Source organism: Corvus cornix, chromosome 8 (genome assembly GCF_000738735.6).
Source record: "Corvus cornix cornix isolate S_Up_H32 chromosome 8, ASM73873v5, whole genome shotgun sequence".
NCBI lineage: Eukaryota > Metazoa > Chordata > Aves > Passeriformes > Corvidae > Corvus > Corvus cornix.
Window position 1 is genome coordinate 18,865,973 of NC_046338.1, and position 21,181 is coordinate 18,887,153.

The window sequence follows — 21,181 nt, forward strand, 5'->3', positions numbered from 1 at the left end:
TAAAAAGCCACATGACCACTCAGCCTGTTGCTAAATCTGACTTAAAGGGAAGCAGTTCATACAAACCACAGTCCAGCATTATGCTTCTGCAAGCACATGGCTTGCAACCCATTACTTGCCTAAGGCCAGGAAGCACAGGCATGCATGTCTGCAAAATACTATGTAGATGTGTTCATAAATAGTATTTAAAGCCACAGATTCAGAAAAATCATCCTAGCATGACTCATACAAAATATGCAAAATTCATTTTTCAAACCAAACACTACAGTGTAAAAGGCAGCAGGAAAGCCAGGAATCATTCAGAGTCATCTGCTGCTTTAAAGCTGTGACCTATATCTAGGAGCCAAGGAAAAGACATTAGAAGACAGAGCTTTACAATGACAGGAGATTATTAGGCATAGCAGAGAAACAATTGCTTGTTGCAATTACAACTTCAAAGCAGAATATAACTCTCCCATCTGCACTGTGGATCTCTTTTGTATGTTTTGAATTTGTTCCACTCTGAATCTTCCAGTGCTGTCACACGCCATCTATCCAAGAGTGCTATGTGCTGCCAACATGGGATCTACAGATGGGTCAAAGAAGAAAATTTTGCCCTAATATAAAAAAGCAAGGGAAAAAAATCTTGCACTTGAAGAAGGCTAATGCAAATGTTGATAATTAAGGCACTGCCCTTGATACCATTCAGCTATCCAGTTTTGCTATATCCTGTATATTTTCCTTTTCACAGCATTTATAAGGTTCATATGTAAGGTACCTTGTTTAGATGCTGGAAAAGATGCTGCCATGTTGTCTGACATGAACTTTGTCCTGGGAGCCAGCAGGTTTTTTCCTCCAAATAAAAGACTACACTGAGGTAGTTGCACCAAAGATTAGAAAGCCTGTTCATAAAACATTCATAAAAATTTGTCTGTCTCATGACCAAAACAATTTTTTAAATGGATGACCATAACAAACAATGTCCCCTCACTTGCTCAGGGCAGATTTACTTATGGAATAACACGTGAATTCAATACACACAGGCAGTTCCCCCAAATAGACATTTTCCTGAGGGACAGGGAGATGGGGGACTGGGACAGGGGGTGGGGGAAAGAAGAATATATATACAAACACACACTGCATTTTTGAATTCTGATATGGCAAGCAAAGCAGAACAAAAAACATCTGTCAGTTCCACACAGCAAGGCCCAGCTTCCATATGCCACCCTCTCTCAAGAGAGGATTACTGTTTTAATATGCTGAGTTCACATCATCTATTCTGCGCTCAGTGGGCAAACCAAACCAAAAAAAAAAAATCTATCTGTATATTATGAATTAACCCTGATCCATGTACACAGTCCCAGAAGTGGCATTTCTTCAGGGAAATTGTGTGGAGAAAGGAGGAGGTTTCCTTAGGCTACTAAGCAATGGTAAGTGCAACTGCAGCTGCTGCTGCAGCCTCTGGCCTAACTTCTGCTTGCTACAAAGCCCCAGAGCCACTCTCTGACCAGGTAACCTGCACATCCGTAGACCCGCCAGCTCCTCTAAACCTTTGCCATATTATTTCATACAGCTTTTGCAAGTGGGTTTATTCAGTGATATAGCACTGGTCCCTGCTTTTGCAGTATGCTTTCTGTTGCCATGGAAGCAGTGAAACCACAGCCACTGCCTGTGTCCAGCTCTTACCAAAGCCTGGGAGTAAAGGCAGACTTTGCTGCAGAGGGAAGAGAGCACCTGGACAAAGAGAAATGACCTGCAGTCACATTTTATGCAGTGGAACTTTGCCAACACACTAGATTTTACTGGAAAATAATTTCAAATCATGTTTCTAATAACTGTGGCAGCTACTGTCCACCTGTCAAGTGCAAAGAAAGGTGCTGTCTTCACCTAAAGATGCTTCACCAACAATGCTTCTTTTGGGGGACAAGGTCTTGGGTCAAAGTGAGCTCCAAAATATCAGCTTGGAATCACCAGGGGTACCTAATGATTGCCAAGTTTTCTTCTCATTTATGGAATAATAAATCACTCTCAAAAACTCATTCCAAATGAGTCAGAAGAGGCCTATAGTCCACATCTGTGAATTTCATCCTTTAGCTCCCCAACTTCTTTAAATGTTTCTATGAACTTGATAGGTTTTGCTGAAGCAAAGCATAAACAAACAATCTTATGCTTTATGCTAAATGATCCATGACACTTCTCTGAGTTTGCTTGAAGGTGGGTAGAAAAGCTGTCAGGATTTGTGCAGATCCTGTACATATGACTATCCAGCACATAGATGCATTTGTAAGTCACACATTACCACACTTTCTTGTAAGAATATCATGAAATGGACAGGAGGTGTTTCTGAATTAGTTACCACCAACACATTCTCCTTTAGGAGATCGTATGGATGAGACACTCGTGGTGGACTGCCCCTAGATAGACACCAGGTGTCTACCAAAGCCTCTCTATCACTCCCCTCCTCAGCTTGAGAGGGGACAGAAAATATAACAAAATGCTCATGGGTCAAGACAAGAACAGGGAGAGATCACTCACCAGTTACTGTCTTGGGCAAAATAGACTAGACTTGGGGAAATGAGTTTAATTTATTATCAATTTATTAATTAATTTATTGCCAACCCTATTGGCAGTTAGGAATCCATTGCTGGCAGCACACCAAGGCTGAAATGGTGAAGTAGCACCTTAGCTGTACTTTGGTTACTTATTCCTGAGAAAGTGGTTGTTCTAGCTGAGTCTCAAGAGAGAACCTAAGTGAAAGCCCAGAGACAAGAGTGGGAAATGCACCCTAGACATGTCCATGGTTGCCCATCATATCACCTTTAGACTAGCATGAGACAGACCTGCCCCATGCTGGGACACAGGCACTGATGAGCCTTCTCCTCCTCTGTTTCACTAGAATCCCATGTAGCTGGAGAGTCACTGAGCCAGCCACGCCAGAGGCCTCCAGCCAGCCAGACCTGCTGACAGCAGATGTAGCTGTCCAGGTCATAGGTTGCCAGGAGTGCCTGATGCCTCTTTTTAAGGCTGGGGATGACAAGCAGTTCTTTTGCAGAAGGTGTGCCATGTGTGAGGAGCTGTGTTGCCAGGTGAAGGACCTACAGGAAGAAGTGGACAGGCTACACAATATTTGAGCAAATGAGCAAGAGACAGACTGATTATTCAGAGACAGTACAGTCTCAAGAGTTTTGGGAGTCTTGAACCTCCACTGTAGTGGAGAAGCAGGTGGATGCAGAACCCTAGAGGGTAATTAGTCAAAGGACTGTTAGTCAAGGGTCTGTTGAAGATGAAGGCTCAAACTGGGTCACTGCACGTACCAGGAGGAAGGCTCATCCTCCTTCTCAGCATTTGACTGACCCAGGGGAGTGGTCACAGGCCCAAACCTGACAGAGCTCAAGAAGCATTTGGACAATGCTCTCGGGCACGTGGTGTGGCTCTTTGCAGGGCCAGGAGTTGGTCTTGGTCATCCTTGTGGGTCCCTTCCAACTCAACATATTCTGTGATTCTGTGGCAAGGTCTGTCACTGACAAAAAGTAATTGCTTCACTTCAGCTAACTCATATATAACCCCTCTCCTAACTCCATCTATCAGAAACAAACACAGAGAATTAGCACAAGTCCTCCTGCCCTTACAGCAGTCACACAGCTTGCTTTGTATCCTTCCCACCAGACACTTCTTTATGGTGAGACTTTGTAGAAGAGAGGCTGGCTACTACCTTGTGTTTCACTGTACCTATCACAAATGTACTCTTAACTGGCCTTTAGGCAGTACAATGATCAAATATAATTTATACTGAGAATTTCTATCTATTTATACTGGGAACTTCTATCATGATGCAACTTTCTTGGTTCATTTTACCAGAGAAGCACCTAATCCCCCTGGCTCTCCCAGAATGAAGCAACTGTGCGTGAAACAGGCAGAAAAAGTACTCTTGAATAATTTTTATTAGTGTGCTGATTATTTTCAAGCCAGAGTCATGATTTCACAACAATCAAGGCTGATACAATAAATGCAACTTTAAGTGGTATCACTCATTAACCACTCTCCCCAATAATAGTTACATATCTGGCAAGAGCAAAATCTTACTACAGCTCCTCAACTCTTCCTGTTTTACTTGGAACAATCCACCAGCAAAGTTAACAAAAAGGGACTTCGTTTTTTTAAAGGCTAGACTCGTACTGATGGGTACAAACCACTACCAAACGTCCCCACACCAACCAGAGTAATTTGCTGGAATTCAGTGCTGATAGACAGAGGCATATCTCCTCTGCTCCGGAGCCAGCAGAAATCCTGTAAATCTTTCCTAACAGGGTTAGGACAAGAATATGTGTTGGTATGGCAACATGTGTTGCAGCTCTGAGAAGTCTTTTTCAATGATTTGGAGTCAGACTACAGATCTGCCTTCCACACCTGCCTGCAGGCATGAAGTAAGTTTTTGATTTCACCTTCTCATGAAGCTTGTCTACTCAGTGCAGAGCATGGATTGGCATATCCACTCCAGATAAATGAAAAGAAAGCAGCTAGAAAAGAAAAGGGGCTGATGAGAATCTTCACCTCCACTGCCATAGCAGCCAAAATACTAGCAACCATCTGAACAAGAACAGCAGGTAATTTCCCATTTTCCCAGAAAAGGAGGAGGACAGGAAATAAACAATGACTGCTTGAGTCACACTTCTCTCCTTGTACATTAAAGCTGAACATGACAATGCAAGAATAAGCTTATAGGCACAAGACAACTTTTGCAGACCTTATTAATGCGCTACAAAGAATGAAAATGCTATCTTGTACAGACAATTCCTGCAGGCCTTATCCGGGGTACATCTCATTGACATCAACAGGAGCTTGCCTGAGAAAAGGCTGCAAACTTTGATCCATAAATAGGATCTCAGCACATTTTACCATGGAAACAATTGCTCAGGTTAATTCTGTTCTCTTCAAGACTGTAGCAGGAACTGCACCAGATACTTCACAGATCAGAGAAATCACATGCCTCACTATTGCACATGGGGTTGAAGAGCTTAGTTTGGCTCTGTCCCAGTCACACTACTCCCCCTGACTGACACTAAGACTGAGGTGAGCTGTCATTATCATCTTGATTTCAAAAATAGTACACCTGCAAGAAGAGAACATTGCTTGTATAGGAATGCTATTCCCTGGACCGTTCTACTACTCTGTTTCAGAAAAAAGTATTTCCCAGAAACAAGATAAACGCAGCAGACTCCCCAAGGAGCATCCCGAACACCCTGATGCCCGCTGGGATCCTGTTCGGGTCTCTCACACCTGTACACGCACATAGAAATCTCCTGCCGCAGCCAAAGCATGCCCGTGCGTGGGCGCACCGCCCGGAGCTCCGGTGCCCCCCGCTCCCTGCCTCGCCGCCCGGCGCGAAGGAGTTAAGCTGGCCGGGACCCCCGCCCGCCGCCGAGCAGCCTCCTGACGTCAGCCCCGCGCACGGCGCAGCGCTCGGCGCGGCGGCGGCGGGCGGAGGAGACCCGCGGCGGGCGGGCGGCTGCGAGCAGCCGGGGCAGTGCTTGGCCGCGGGGCCGCCGCCCGCAGCCCCGCCAGCATGTCCGCGAAGGAGCGGCAAAAGGGCAAAGTGACCAAGGACAGCGTCACCCTCCTGCCCTGCTTCTACTTCGTGGAGGTGAGTGGCCGCTACGCCGAGCGGGCTGGCCGCGGGGAGCCGCGGGCTCGTGGAGTGGCGCGGAGCCGATCCGCGGGGAACCCGTGCGCCCGCGGAGAGCGAGCTCGCCTCGGTGCTCTTGCCGCACCGTCTGATGCAAAACCCTTACGTGATGCTTTGTGTCGCCGAAATCAGCATCGAAGGTGCCTATAAGGAGCAGGCATAAATTAGTCTCATCTTTGAGCGTTTTGAAGCAGGAATTATTTCTAAGAATTACTCAGAACGTGAAAGGGTTGCTCAGCTAAATCGGGCTTACGTGCACAGGAACCTCTCGGGAGGAAGACATGTTTCAATCAGGGCTGGCTTCCAGGCAAACGCCGTTCGCATTGCTTTGCTGGAATAAAAATCATGTTCATAAGGGAATGCTTAGAAAAATAGAAATGTTCTGAAATAGTTAATCACTGATATATTTTTGCTGGAGTATATTTTGACCCCTGGAGTATGTGTTTCCTCTATCAGAGCTAAAAATGTCTGTTTGGAAAACAGAATGAGGTTCTCGGCACATCTTCTAGAGCAAAACCTGCTATGGCTGCTCAGCTGGTAGCAGGTGGAGTTGCAGACACTGCTTGGTGTGTCACTTGGAGGCATTTAGTTTCCCTGGAAAGGACAGTCACTTAGGTACTTCTGGAAGATCATGAGTAGACACAGTTTAAGCTTAAAGAAACCGTTGTGATGTGGATTTGTCTAATGGCACAGCAGAAAGAGGAAGGTAAAAATGTTTTATGAGTTGAGAAAAGTGTTTCAGGTGACCCCGCTCTCAGGGAAGAGAACCTGAGGCACTTTGACGCACGTAACTTAGGTAGGAGACAGATTGTGAAAATAATGTGAAGAACTTAATGGTAAAATATGGTGTAAGTTAACTATAACAGGCACTCAAAAGCATAAGATATATATAACACTTAATATATAAAAGACAAAGATCTAAACATAGGGTGAAATATAAAACAAAATATATTTTCTCTCAGATGCACTTGAAGGGCTTTGGAGTTTCTCTAGAAGGTAGAAGGGAGTTGGGTTGAGAAGGAGTTACAGGTAACAGTGGGGTGTTTCTGTTCTGTAAGCACCTGGATATGGTCAGCAGCTAACACTAAGCTGCACCAACTGGAAAGCTCAACAGAGACTGGTTATATGGAAGCATCAAGCTCATCCTATCAATGTGATTAGGCTTGCTCCAGAAATGCCCTTTGATGGAAGGCACTTGATGTGCCATGTATCTTATATTGGCTTTGCATAGCAGGGAGAGGTCAAGCTTGGAGAAGCCCCTAAGAAAAGTTAAGGGGCTTCTTCACTCTCTGTGCTCTCTTTGCTGCCTTGGGAATCCATAGAGGAAGGGAGGTTGCTGTAACCTCAGCCTGAGCAGCACTCTAATGCTGGAAATAATGTAGAGATCCTGCAAGACACAACAGAACTTGTGCTGTTAGGAGGACTGTGCTTTGGCCTGCAGCAAGACGGGATGAAATGCAGAGCAACAGCACAAAGTGTATGACTGCTGCTCTTAAGAGTTGCCTTATGTAATGCTAATTGCATAAATATACCTTCCCTAGAAGCTCCCTGCAGCTGCTACAAGGAATAAGGTAAAGGATTCTGTGAGCAATGAAGAACCTACACTGAGCTCTGCTTACAGTTCCCACATGAGGCAGGCAAGTTCTCCACTCAGGTCTGAGCTCTTAGGTCTCTCAGCAAGTCATTTCAAGCTTCATCCAAAAACAGGTGGAGATCTTTTCAGCACCCAGTTGCTCTGAGGGAATCAAAGTCCTCAATTAACAGAAAGGTCTTCTAATGAACTGTTAAGACTTCTGTGTTACTCAGTCACAGGAGCAGGCAAGAGCCTGCGTGAGCCCTTCCCCACCAGGAGTAATTTCTAATTATTGAACTGCAGGCTTATGGCCCCTCTTGAGCTGAAAAGTAAAAACACCATCAAGAGAAAAAACTGACTGCAATATACCTGAACCTAAACGTTGATTAGGAAACTTTTTGGTGAGTTATCAGCCCTATCCCATTACGCAGCAGGAGGATTTGAAACCATTTCCCACTTCTCAGCTGAGTACTCAAATCACTTGAGGGAAAGGGTAACAACAATTCATGTGATACTTGAAAGGAGCATGTAGCTTGTGTTCCCTGTGAACGCCCACTCCGTGTTTGTGCACATGTGCACTAATTCTAATCAGGCTAACGAGAATGCCTTTCTAAAGCTTTGGAGGACAGCAAATGCCAGCACTTCAGCAGCATCAGGGAAAGGACATGATGACTTAAAATCTTCTGTTGTGGTTGGCTCAAACAAAACCAGATTAAGTTGTACCCCATAAAGAGGGGTTTAATCAGAGATAATTTAATTGCAATGAGAAGTTTGCAAGTGTAAGGGATAGAGGAGTCACCCAGTGGTTGGCTGGCATTACCATATAATAAGGATTTTCTTTGTAAGCAGGAGGTAAGTTCCTAATGCAATCTAGCAACAGCCAAGTACTTAAAGCCAAAACTTACCCACTTTAAATAAGGCTTTCTGAATTTTAAAGCTTTTACTTTCCTAAATGGATGGTAAGAAACAGGCTTTCAACCTCTTGCTTTTGAATGCTGTCAATTCTTTTATGTTTTTTTTTTTCTTTTGGCACTCATTCACTTTTCCCTCGCCTGTTCGTAGCAGACAGTCCCTTCCCACTCTGAATTGCAACAAAAAAACCCCATAGCCCATTAAGTTTCCACCTTCAAACAAGAAACGTAGGGCTTGCTGACATCCACTTTCCAGCAAGATGTATCTCAGAGGTCTAGGCCCAAGGAAAAGCACATTGTTTAGAAAATACAGTTCTAAAAATGTTTTGGTTTTTCTTTTCCTCTTGACTTGGAAAAAAAAGATGTTGAGTTGAAAGTCAAAATTTTTTTCAACATGGAAGGAAAGGGATGTGTTCATGTTATACAAATAAAATATATTTTAAAGAGTGAAATGAGTGAAATAATACATGTAACAGCCAATATAATGCAGGCATGCAGAACTTCAGAAACAGCAGCACACAAATACAGTTCTGACACTAAGGGGTTTCAACTGTTAGTATCCTTAAGAACGTGTTATGAACGGGATTAACTCCAGTAAACAAATGTGTTTAGTGGCAGTGACTTTCAGGCTTAGATAAAATATGATTACATAGAATGTAGGCAGGCCAACTGCTCTGGAGAAAAGAAGACTGAGGTGAGACCTCAGAGCTGTCTACAGCTTCATCACAAGGGAAAAGTTATGGGGCAGGTATCAATCTCTTCTCTCTGGTGACAAGTGACAGGACCCAAGGGAATGGCAGGAAATTGTGTCAGGGGAGATTCAGGTTGTATATTAGGCAAGGCTCTTCACCCAGAGTGTGGCTGAGCAATGGAACAGGCTCCCCAGGGAAGTGGTCACAGCACCAAGCCTGACAGAGTTCAAGTGTTTGAATAACAGTGTCAGGCACATGGTGTCATTCTTGGAAATGGTCCTGTGCATGACCAGGAGTAGGACTTCAGTGGTCCTTGTGGGTCCCTTCCAACTCAGGACATATTCTATGAACTGATGGATAATTCAAACTAGCAGGTTTTTCCAACAAAAGAGTTAAAACATAAAACTAATGTGCTCCTCTTAAGATCATTAGAGCTATTCTTCATTTACACAGGAAAACCAAAAGGAGAATCAGGCTAAAGCTTTGAAAGACATAGAAATGTAAAGGAAAGAAAATGAAGAGACGGCTTCTGAAAAATGCAGATGGGTCATTCTCTAAAAGCATTAGAGGCAAATAAACATTATGAAGTAAATCTCAACACATTTTTAGTTACATGTTTTCAAGTTTCATGATTCATAAAATAAAATAACTTGATGACTTATGCTGTGTCTCATAAGAATGTTTTAGAGGTTATTTTAAAGGACTGGTAATAGTTCTGCTTAGCAGAACCTCTGATTAACATACACTCCGGAGAGCTGAATAATTTTAGATTGCCTTGTGCACACTTACCTGAAGGACGTGGTAATCATCACCTTAAGGCAGTTAGGCCTCTTTTATTCCTAATTATGCTTATGGCATTTTAGGGTTCTGTAGACTGTATGGGTTATCTGAATTTCATTTGCATAGCTGAGAAAGACAAAACTTACCATGAAAATTCGTAGTCCCTATGGCCTAGTGGGAATTACTTTTCGTGGTAAAAAGTCTACATGCCTCTGGGAGAGCTCGAAAATGTGTATTCCTAGAATAAGTTTTGGTTTTTGTTAACTTTGTTTTCAGCATATTCAGAGTATATCATAAATATATTCACTTAGAGAAGTAATATTGATGTCTTGAAATTTAATGTGAATCTGGAAAACTTCCAGAGTTATGTAGTTTCCATTCCTAGTAGAATGGTCAGACTTTCGAAGCAGGACAGACAGACATGTTTCTTCTTGGTGAAGGAAAAGGACTGTCTTTACTCATGCTATCCCACTTCAAAAATTCCTGGTTTAAATCCTTTTCTCATGGAAGTCACATAAATTTTGCCTTTGACTTCAGTGGCGTTCCTGCTTCATCCAGTGCCTAATATCTGGGAATGCAAAAGGTCAAAGTGTTGTCAATCTGCACAACTCGATGCATTTATTCTCCGGCTAAATTGTGTTGCTGTAACACAGCCTTCATCTGTTGGTTGTGTAGCTTCCAGGGAATAAAACTGGTGATATTTTAGACACTGTCCCTTGTGCAGTTAAATTTTCTTCCTTATGTTGTCTTCTGTATTATGAATGCATATGGATAAAGCTGCTTTTTCTACATTTTCCTGAGCTCAGCCAGGCCTTAGTCAGTTTGGAAACACTTCTTTCAGTACTGAAAGACCACTTATTTTTCTTGTTCCCCAAAGGAGTTGGAATTCTCACCAGCAAAAAGCACAAAGATCTGTTACCATTGTAGAACTCCAGGCTGCAGAACTTGGGTCTTCAGACCCACCTGAAATAAGTGCACATGGAGAATGGCCACTGTGTCTCAGCAACAGATGCTTTACTTCCTTTTGCTTCTAACATACACTGAGAGTTGGGCTTGAAACGTCATTTGATACTCAGTAGCACTTCTTAGTCACATCTGGAATGCTTTTCCGCTGTTCAGCCATGCATGACCCACAACCTTTAAATTACAGTGAGAAGGCATGTATAGGTGTGACTGCAAAAGACACAAAAGCCAGGGGAGTGCAGTGATTAGAGTAAGAGAGAGAATAGGCTGTAGGACTAAATCTTCCTAAGAACGAGGTGTTTGGATCTAATGTAAGAATTCAGCTGTAATGCTGTGCCTTGGAGGCACAGCGCAGTCTTACTCCTCTCTAGATTGCTTTTCTGTTATACTGAAATTAACTGGGGGCTACACCCAATAAATATCCCCAGCGGCAGAAGATGAAATTATCCCCATACTGTTAAAGTAGCATAGTATTTTCCAAATACATGTCTTTTTCTCTCAGAAGAGTCAACCATGTGTGAGAGGAGGAGGAGAAATACATTTAGCTCTCTGTTCATTGAGCTGACCTAGTCGTGTGGTTGACTTTCAGAGGACAGATGTCAGATTTGTTTATAAAGCTGCTTTAGAGACCAATATCCCCAAAATATTAGCAGGCTATCCAAGACCTGAGGAGGCTGCTATGCATTCAGAGCAGCTATGTAATTCATTGGCCAAGTCATCAATGTTGCATCCTCCCTGTCATTTCTGTGCTTATGGAAGAGCCATACAGCCTAAACACTACCAGCTTTTAGCAGGAATGGACCAGAAAAGGGGAATGAAAAGGGAGGTGTCACACCTGTGCAAAGGCTGTCTTTGGAAAACAAATGCAAATGCCACAAGCTAGATGTCCCTTATGGTTTTGGCTATGTACTTGGCAAGTGTAGTAGTTCTCAGTGAAAGAAGGCCCTACTTCAGTCCAACAACATCCTCTTGACCTAATACTTCCAGTAGTAAAATAAGGCCTGGATATGTTAGAAATTAATGGAGATACATTTTCCCAAATTATTACCTCTTTCAAAAATTTACAATCCTACCATCTGTGATCTTTTATAGTTGTTAAAAATCTATTACTCTGGAGCCAAAGTTAATAAAAACCAGCATATTGTGGAAACTTAATGCAATGGAAACTTAATAGCTGAGCTATTACAAACATGGTATCTTGTCTGATGGTCCCATCACTTAAAAGTTCAATTTGTAGGAAGTTCAGAAGTGGCTAAACAGCATGGGAAGAAGCCACTGGAGAAGGGCTGGCACCCACAGGATTAAATTTTTTTTTGTATGTATGGAAATCAGCATGTTTCAGAGAGTACAATAAATTGTAGTATTGTAGGGACTGGCAGCTTTGTCCCTTAGAGATGGGGTTTTTAAAGGAACTTCTAGCTGAAATTTGGTAACACTGACCTGAAAACAACTGCATTTTGTTGAAGTACTGCTGTTCTTGATTTACCTTAACCTTGCAGCAGGCGCATAAAATAAATTTTGTAATCAACAGTATGAGCAATATCCTAAATCTCATTGTGTGTAGTTATTAATTGATTATAACAATCAATTATTAATTGCTTATAATTGATGTAATTAAACAATAATTAAGATAAGGAGTCATCAATTATATTTGAAGTCACATTGAAAAACAATGCATTACTGGTATTTTTTGTATTTAAAATTTCTGCCTAAGAATTTGCTTTTCATTTAAACACATACTTAATATAATATGTATATAATATAGAAATATTTGTAAAGTATTTATAGATTATTCCTCCCCAAAAATATTTTTGTTAAACAATTTTTATTTTGTTGGTTTCTCCCTGTGTAATTGCTGCTTCACATACATTTATAGAAAAAAAGAAAAAAAGCACTTTTAGTGTTACTGTGCATTCAGCATGACTGAGATTTCTGAAATAAACAAGAATTGTATCACTGATATATCAGCTCTGTTTTTGGTCTTACACATACTGAGACCTTTCTATTAAGATCTGGTAAAAGATAAGACATTTGAAGCATTGCATGAAGATAGCTTTGTATTTCCAAAGCTAGACTGTAATTGACAGTCACAAAACAATTAAGTTAAATTCTAAAATCAGTACTGGAAATACAGATAACTTAATTTTCCAGAATGGTAATTATAATAGATTTCAAAGACATCTGGGATTTGAAATTCAACTTTCAAGTTGAAATTAAATCAAATAGTGTTAAGTCTAGGAGAAGAAAGACCATTATATCATATACCTGCACATAATTTCCACAGAAATTAGACAATGGTGTGGTACAAGTACTATAGAGAAAAGACTAATTTCTTATAGTTTTGGGCCAGATGACACCTGCATCCAAAAAGGGGACAAGGAGAAGCAGAAACTCAAGTTCAGACAGAAAAGCAAAAAGCTTTTATACAGATGGAAGCCTTAAACTTCTGAAAAGACTGAATGCCTTCTTTTATAAGCCTGAGGCATTTAAGAATTAAGTTTAGAATATAAAAATAAATCTAAAAATCTCACTTTTCTGTCAAGCCAGTCCCCTGCTCTACAGGCATCCCATGCTTCATACTCTCTCTTCAGAGAATCATGGGTTCTCAAAAATGAGAAAATGGCAGAATTTGGCTGATGCCATTTCTTAATACTGATCTATTCTGGGAGGTGTTCAATCACAGTAATGGCCTCAGTGTTCACCCCTGTCAGGATAAGAGAAACCTATCCTACTTCCATTCTCTCCTCCTGTCCATTGTGAATCTCACAGCAAAGTACAACAGGACAGCAGCCACAGTGGTTGAAAGCTGCAGTTGCTGTTAGTAGTTGGCTAAGGAATATCTTGTCTCCTCCAGCCCACCACAGACTTTCTTGTCTCAGTCATCTGTTGTGCCTTGTCAGTTAGACCATGAATTCTTTGGCACAAGGATTGATATTTATGATAAATTTAATAGAATCTTCCACAATGCCACAGCCTTGCCATGGGAACTAAACATAATTCTTAATTAGACCATCCTCCTCCCAAAGACTTGGCTGGTGTTTTTTCCATGCTGGGAAACCAATGGCATTCATTTGCAATCTCTTTGAGGCAGTCCTGTTTATTTACTTGATTGCTTACAAAGATTACCCAATTTCCAGAAAACAGGAGAAACATCAGGAGGCAGCTCCCATACTCAGGAACCCTTTGCTTGATATGGAAGGGTTGCAGAACAACCTAAGAATCTGAGAAGTTCCTGGCCATCCAAGCCTAAAAATTATTTACAAAATACAGAATATCCAGAGAGTGTATCAGGGATCCAATGACCCTTTCTTTTGATGAGTGGGCTAGTCATACCATCTTTAGTCTTCATCTGGCAAATCATGTCTTGACTTTCTCTGAAAGCTACATCCATGCTGCTTCTCTCTTTTCTGTCCACCTTTTATACAAGCAACATCACCACAGGATCTGGATGAGTTCGTGATAAGAGAGAACACCCATACAGTGCATTTTAGCAAAGCAAAAGTCACGTAACTGCAACCTACAAAACAGGTTCAGCCATGTGAGTACGTGACATTCCATGCTGAACTCTCACAAAGCCCATGAATTTTAAGATGTTATTTTCCTGAAGATAAATAGGGACTTCTTGCTTAGTTAAGTGCTGATGAATATGAGAGTAAAATATAAAACCAGAATGTACAATTTTAGAGAATTTGTAGAAGCCAAGGATCCCCAGGTGCTATCCACTCCAATAAGACTTCCCTACTAAGCCTTGACCTTTCACTGACCCATTTGCAAGACCTCTGCTGTCATACCAGACCTGTATTCCTGCCTTACAGAGAGTGCAATGGGGTGGATTTGCAGGTGTAGGGTAAGAGATGGGGCATATACTGGTATTGGAGGCCTTAAGGTTAGAAACAACTGACCTAATGGTCAGATAAAGAAATGCAGAGCTGCAACTGGCAAAACTGATTAAAGGGTAACAGATCAAAGAACAAGCATCCGACTATGTGAACCGTGCCACACATAGTAAATCAGGATGTAATGTGAAAAGACAGAAAGGTGTTAAAGTGCATTAGCAAACATCAAAAGGAGCAAAAGTAGTTCCTAAAGTGAGGAAGAATCACTATCAACATTATACTGCTCCTGAGAAAGGATTTGGGATACACTACACTACAGCTCATTTTATACTAAATAACTGCTTGTTACTGCTAGATATAAATACAAAAATCATGCAGTAATGTACCATACAGAGATATGAAAGTAAAACAAATTAGCCATAGCCTGATTGCTAAGGTTTAAGGATAAAGAGTGTCTGACAAGCCTCAGTCCTGAGTCCTTGCAAACTCAGTACAAAATCTGTAGCTTGTTAGTAGGAATGATGGTACTGTATTTAGTGGGCTACAGCTTTACAGGTTCCTTGTTTCATACATTCAAAGTCATGGAAAACTAATCATAGGCAAGTTTTAACAGAAGCATTTCCATGTACCTGGGAGTGCCCCAGCAAGTTTGGGCCCGGTGGTTAAGCAGTAACCAACATCTGAGTTTTGGGCAGGACCAGCATGGCTTCTTTGCACAGGCTCTATCATATGACCTATAGCAAACTGTGATTGCACTGTACATCCTGGACAACCTTAATCCTCACAAGTAAACCAGAAGCACGCCAAAATGACCTCCAGAGCAAGCACAGCATGTCCCACAGAAGAGATAAACAGCCTGGAGAACTGTTACCCCCCCTCTGAACTTCTCTCCCAGCCTTCTCTTCTTGCAGTTCTCTGTGATCCATCATTGTGATACCTGTCCTGTGGCTCTTGGCCAGAAGGAATATTTGTTACATGCTCCATCAGTTCAGAGAAGTTGTTGTTGTGCTGCTGAATGCTGCTTTGGTTTGTCCTGCTCTATGTAACACACAGGAGGTTTTCTCCTTACAAGATCTCTGGGTATTTGCATTGTTGTTGAACTCTTGGGAACAGAGAACATCTTTTCTGATGCTTGGACAACTCCTCACTCAATACAGCAAAAGCTTTTAAAATATTAATAACAATTATTATTGATAGAAAAGTTCTGTGGTTTAATGAAGGCTTTTAACTTACAGTTTAAGAAAATAGCAAGGAGGAAAAAGACAAAAAATCTCTTTTTAAAAAATAAATAGACCACAAATCAAACTTTTTCAGTAGCTATGCTGATTATCCTTCTGACTTTAAGGCGAACAGGGTTTGACCATTTGGGTCAAACTTTACATTTACAGGTCTAAATTACAAGCTAAACAGGGGTCTTACTCCATTATCCAGCCAAGGAAGTAAGAGTATAAAGACTTATTAGTCAGGATTAGTCAAGAATTGACATTGGGGGTTTTATTATTCTAATTAGGCACAGGAAAATTCCTATTCCTTTTTGTAATTAAAACAATACACATTCTACCATCTAATTATATTTGACATTTTCAAGGTGTTGGGCGCCGAAGTCTATAATTACAGAAATGCTTCAGCCTTAAGCAGAACACTCCATAAATATTCATATATTAAATAGCCAGATATACTGTTTAGAAGATTTTAGTAACATTTGCCTTTTCTTTTTAAGAAATGCTAGACTTTTAGAAGACACATTTTATATTTGTATTTTTTAAAAGATAGGAAGAAAATTGTCCTTTGGGATCTGACATACTGTATATAGCAAATTGGCTACAGACCTATTCATTAGTATTGTAAGCAGTTATGTTGGAGATTCATAATCCTTTAGAATTATGTCTTTTCTTTAGCAGAATGGATAATTACAGTTAGAAATAACACGGGAGTCCTGTACTAAAGTCATAAGACAGTAAAATGCAATTCTTAAATTTCCTTGATATTTAATTAATAATAGAGTTACAGCTTACATACAGTAGTTTAAAGAACAAGTTATTTACTACCTTTTATCTTAGTGTTTCACAATAAAATACCACTTCAAATATTGCCTATTTTTGATAGTTGAATGCTGCCATATAAAACAGTTGCCTGCCTAAAAATACTATGATCCAAGTAGAGTTTGACCTGTGGGTAAAGCATAAGCTATTGCTCAAGGAGAGACTTTCCCTTCCTGATATCGGAGAAATGGAAAAATACTGAAGATGAAACTCTGAATGCAAGATGTTCCATGAGTGGGCCTGCTGTGTATTTCCATTCTGGGAAATTAACTTTTGGGGACATCTGGATAAAAGGGCATAATTTCTCAAAAGAAGGGCAATAGGCATCTGCCTGTTTTGTCCATTTAGCTCACTGGAATAAGTTTGCGTCCTGTTGTGAGATGCTTTGCCCAATGGGACATGGACCCTGACTAACTCATTAAGTATGACTTTCAAATAGTTAATAATAAAAGATGTTGCAAATGTTTCAAAAGCTAAATGCTGTGCAGAAAGGAAGTTGAGAGCTCAAATGCTGTGCAGAATTTCAGCGTCGTAGCAAGAGCAGCACAGAGTCAGTGCAAGCTCCCTGCACACCAGGACAGGGGGCACTGTGGCAGCCTTAGATTCCAGAGGCCCCTGAGGCCAATGAGCATAGCCTCTGTGCAGGCAGGTGTTGAGACAAGGGCACCCAGTTCCACAACAATCTAAATTATTCTCAGAGTAAGAAGATTTCAGGGAAGTCCTCTTTCATCCTGCACATCTATGCGATGACTGGAAGCAGTCTAGCCCATGTTTGTGGTCAGTCAGGCTGCATCCAGCATGAAGTAAGGATTATATATTTATATATATATAATATGTATTATATAATGCATCCTGATAAAGAACTGGACTTCTTCCTGTGATGGGCAAGAAGCAGGACTCAATTTAGTGACACTGTATGTAATTATTCCATACATATATATGTCAGATTATATAATAGTTATATATTATGTATGCACATAATATGTATTACATATTGTGTATGTTATATGCTGTACATAATATGTATGTGTGGTATAGTATGTGAGTGCAAATATAAGTTTGGGTTATGTATATATATATATGTATATATGCACACTATTTACTGAAGCAAACTTCCTAGATGCCTGGATGTACTTCTGTAATGCTCACAGCACTTAAGGATGCCAATCCACATTTCCTCCCTCTCTACACAATCACAGCTGCCATACTATGTGACATTACAATGCAATCAACTTGAACACAGATATAACCAGACAAGCAACATTCTTCCATTCACCACCGTCTTCAGATTTTGCTTGGAACACTTTGAAGACACAACTCACCCTCTTCAAATCAGAAGATTAAAGATAAGCTGTTCTTTTTAAACAAAAAGTCATATTAAAAGATGTTTTGATTAAATTTAGCTTTAAAACCTCCCCCTTTAATCATCCAGAATTACATTTTATGCACAAAAAGCCTGAATTTTGTAAGCTTGATGCTTAAAAATCAGAAAATTGTGTGTTAATGCAAGAAACCATTGTCCCTCTGCCATGCAGAGCAGATTTTATTCATCATTTTCCCAAAATACATGTGGATCCCATCTTACCTCTGCTTTTATACTGCATTGTAGAATGGGATGAATGACATTGATTTTAAACAATCAGTTGTTTTCGTAAATGTGAACTGAACATTGCAAGAATAATATCATTTAAGTATTCTCAAAGTTCTTTTAGGGCAATCGCTGTTTCTCATAATCTCAGATGCTATTAACCATAGGTACCTTCATTGCAGTACAGACACCAGGAAGGACTCATTGCATCTCAGTGGAGGAGCAGGAAGTTGTTCTAATATTGCCTTGTTCGTGGAGGACTCTGGAAAATAGCAAACAAAAAGAGTTTCTGAGCATTTACTAAGGAGGATGCAGAGAATAATCACATCCTGATGGTCACCTCTGAATGCCCCAACACCCATCTCGGGGGCAGGGCTGCTCTCTTTGTTCACTTACAAACCAATAGCTTTAAAATGCCTTTTTGCTGTATCTTCTCTTAAATTACTTCCTTCGACAGAGATTTACTGGTTGATCCTGTGCTTTCAGGAGCTGGTGGTGAGCAGACGTGAATTTGGGCTCCCAGAAGGGTCAACTCTGCTCTTAATAAATTAGTGGAAGAAATTGCAAAGGGTTAGATAACTAAATAGCTAGAGGATAAAAGGATTGTGAACCATAGTCATCAAGGTTCTAAACAGATTGAGTCTTGCCAAAGTTAATTGCTTTTTTGATAGAATTGCAGAATGGATGTGCATTATCACAATTTAGATTCTAGGGAAGGACCGGGTACTGGTTTTCATTAACTATTACTTTTGAAACTTAATGCAAAATGGCTTTGATGTAGACTGTGATATACCACAGAGTTGCTAAAGGACCAGAAAGGGTGATTGATGAACAGCAGAGTGCTAAGGCCCCACATGGGAGACTGCAGTCCTGATACTTTCCTTAAAAAAAATTAAATCAAAGTTATTCTATTAATGATTCATAGATGAAAAGGCTAAATTTTATGTGCTGAAGATTGGGCTGGATGTTTTGACTAGCTTGGTAGACAGCAGGGTTATTGATATCAACTGAACGGTATCGTATCTCTAGAGAATTAATTATTTAGAGATAGTAAAATAGGCATGACAAGGAGCAGTGAGATATAAACAGCAAACATCAAAGAGATTTATTAACAGACTATGTTGTCTTTGCAAAAGCATTACTATTCCATTTCCAAACAGTAATTTTTTGCTTTCTTCTCTTCTAGTTGCCCATATTGGCATCTTCTGTTGTTAGCCTCTATTTTCTTGAACTTACTGATGTCTTCAAGCCAGTTCACTCTGGATTTAATTGCTATGACAAGAGTCTGAGTATGCCATACATTGAACCTACACAAGAGTCTGTTCCCTTCTTGATGTTGCTTAGTCTGGTTTTTGCTGGACCATCAATTACGGTAAGTTTGAAGTGCTACTGTCACTTAATAAATATTTTGAACAGAGTTTCAGTTGGCATAAAGAAAATAGCTCCTTTGGTTTCAGTTTGTCTGTAGAGTGTCATCCAAGCTAGTTTCCTTAGGACTTTAAATTCATATTTCATTCTTCTGTAACAAAAGGAGATACACTCCTTAAAACATTCCCTGTAGCACTTCATCTACTCTCACTGTCTTGATGGTGGGCATTAATGTTAAGAAACAGCATCTACAGCTGGATGAGAATAGCTTGAATCATTCTGTTACGCTGTACAAATATTTGAACTTTTACAGACAGGGCATCTCCATACTCTCAGATGCATCAAAAATGCAAGAATTTTTTTTAAATGCAAGCCTTTCACAGCCCTGAACTTGCCACTTTTGTTACAACTAGCTTTATTCAGAGAGAAGGTATATCAATCTTGTCAGTGAACTCAATTACATTTTCCCAAATAGCACTGAAACACCTCTAAATTGCAAGTTAGTCATTAAGAGCAGGCAAAAGTGGGCTGGTTTAATCATTCACCCAAAGGGAGGAGATGATTTCAACAGAACAGAAATATCCTGTCAGAATGAGCAGTTGGGTCACTATTTTACAGAAAAGAGAAGTAGAAATTGTCTTATAAATATATAAAGGAGAGAATTCATTTTGTCTGATTTTAGCAGTTCAGATAGGAGTCTTACTCTCACACCACTCCTGTCTGGCAGATGGAGAGAGAAATTCACCTTGAGTGGGTGATTCTATGCACCTAAAAAACATGATCAGCCTTTTGAAAGGATCTCTTCTCCCCCCTGACAGCAATGACTACGCATCTCAATTAGGTACTTCTTGAAGGCCAGCTGCAAATACATCTCTGCTTCCAGCTCCTCTTAATTCCCTTAACTTCAACCAGTTAATTCATTTTATAATTCTATCCAATTTACAGTTACAAAATCTATAACATGGGATGCCTGTATAAAAACTATCAAGTGCTGTTCTCTCTTTGCTTTCCAGAATGTTTTTTCTTTATTTGTCTTTTTTTTTTTTTTAACTGAACAGTTCTTACTGCATTTGATTTTTGTTGCTTTAGAAACCATTCTTGGAAGGATTTTTCACATCCAGCAAGCTAAAAATTGTACATTTAGGAACTGGGAGCTAAGACTTTCAGTGATTCTGGTGCAAATGATTGTTGCAAACACCGCATACTGTGATAAAAACAAAACACTGGTATTGGGTTTGGCTGGGTTTCTTAAGTGTTTCTGGTAAGTGTTTCTGGTAACAACAAACTGGATTTTTCTGAAATAGCTATAGAAGGAATCTATCTAGGTGCACTTGGGCCACAGTAGGTAGTAAAACCTGGCTTTTACTACAGAGAGTTTGTGCTAAGCATAGGTAGTATCAAACACCTTAAATCAAGATAAAAGATGCCTCTTTCTTTATCTAGTATTTGTTAAGGGCTTTGATTATAGCTCAGTTATTTCAGCATTGCATGAAATTTTGCAATAGAAAATGTTATTCTTGCTTGAATCATTCTACCAGCAGTACAGAAAATTAAACAGAAGCATGCCATGCGAGCAACTCAAACCCATACTTCTGCATGCCATAAAAAAGAAAGTTTGGTAAAGAAAGTAAATCCCAAATTTTCAAAGTACAACTGGCTAAAATCTGCAAGCCTTAGGAAGGTGTAGTTCATTTTTGTTGGTGTGAGCATGAATGTGATGCTTGTGTTAGTTAGAGACTGGGCAGTGATGGTGCAAAATACACAAC

The 21,181-nt window shown here is 40.4% G+C and overlaps 2 protein-coding genes across 2 annotated transcripts in view; one reads left to right on the forward strand and one right to left on the reverse strand.

Annotated features, from left to right (window-relative positions):
* The window catches only part of PLPPR5 (phospholipid phosphatase related 5), a 120,792-nt gene that overhangs the window by 91,150 nt on the left and 8,461 nt on the right, over positions 1–21,181 (reverse strand). The window contains exon 2 of the mRNA XM_039555890.1: positions 18,219–18,309. Within this exon, the coding sequence (XP_039411824.1) occupies positions 18,219–18,224 (6 nt within the window). The 5' untranslated portion in view covers positions 18,225–18,309. The remainder of the gene's footprint in view (positions 1–18,218; positions 18,310–21,181) is intronic.
* PLPPR4 (phospholipid phosphatase related 4) overlaps positions 5,459–21,181 on the forward strand; it is a 31,870-nt gene continuing 16,147 nt past the window's right edge. The window contains exons 1-2 of the mRNA XM_039555885.1: positions 5,459–5,620; positions 19,234–19,419. Coding sequence (XP_039411819.1) covers positions 5,543–5,620; positions 19,234–19,419 — 264 coding nt within the window. The 5' untranslated portion in view covers positions 5,459–5,542. The remainder of the gene's footprint in view (positions 5,621–19,233; positions 19,420–21,181) is intronic.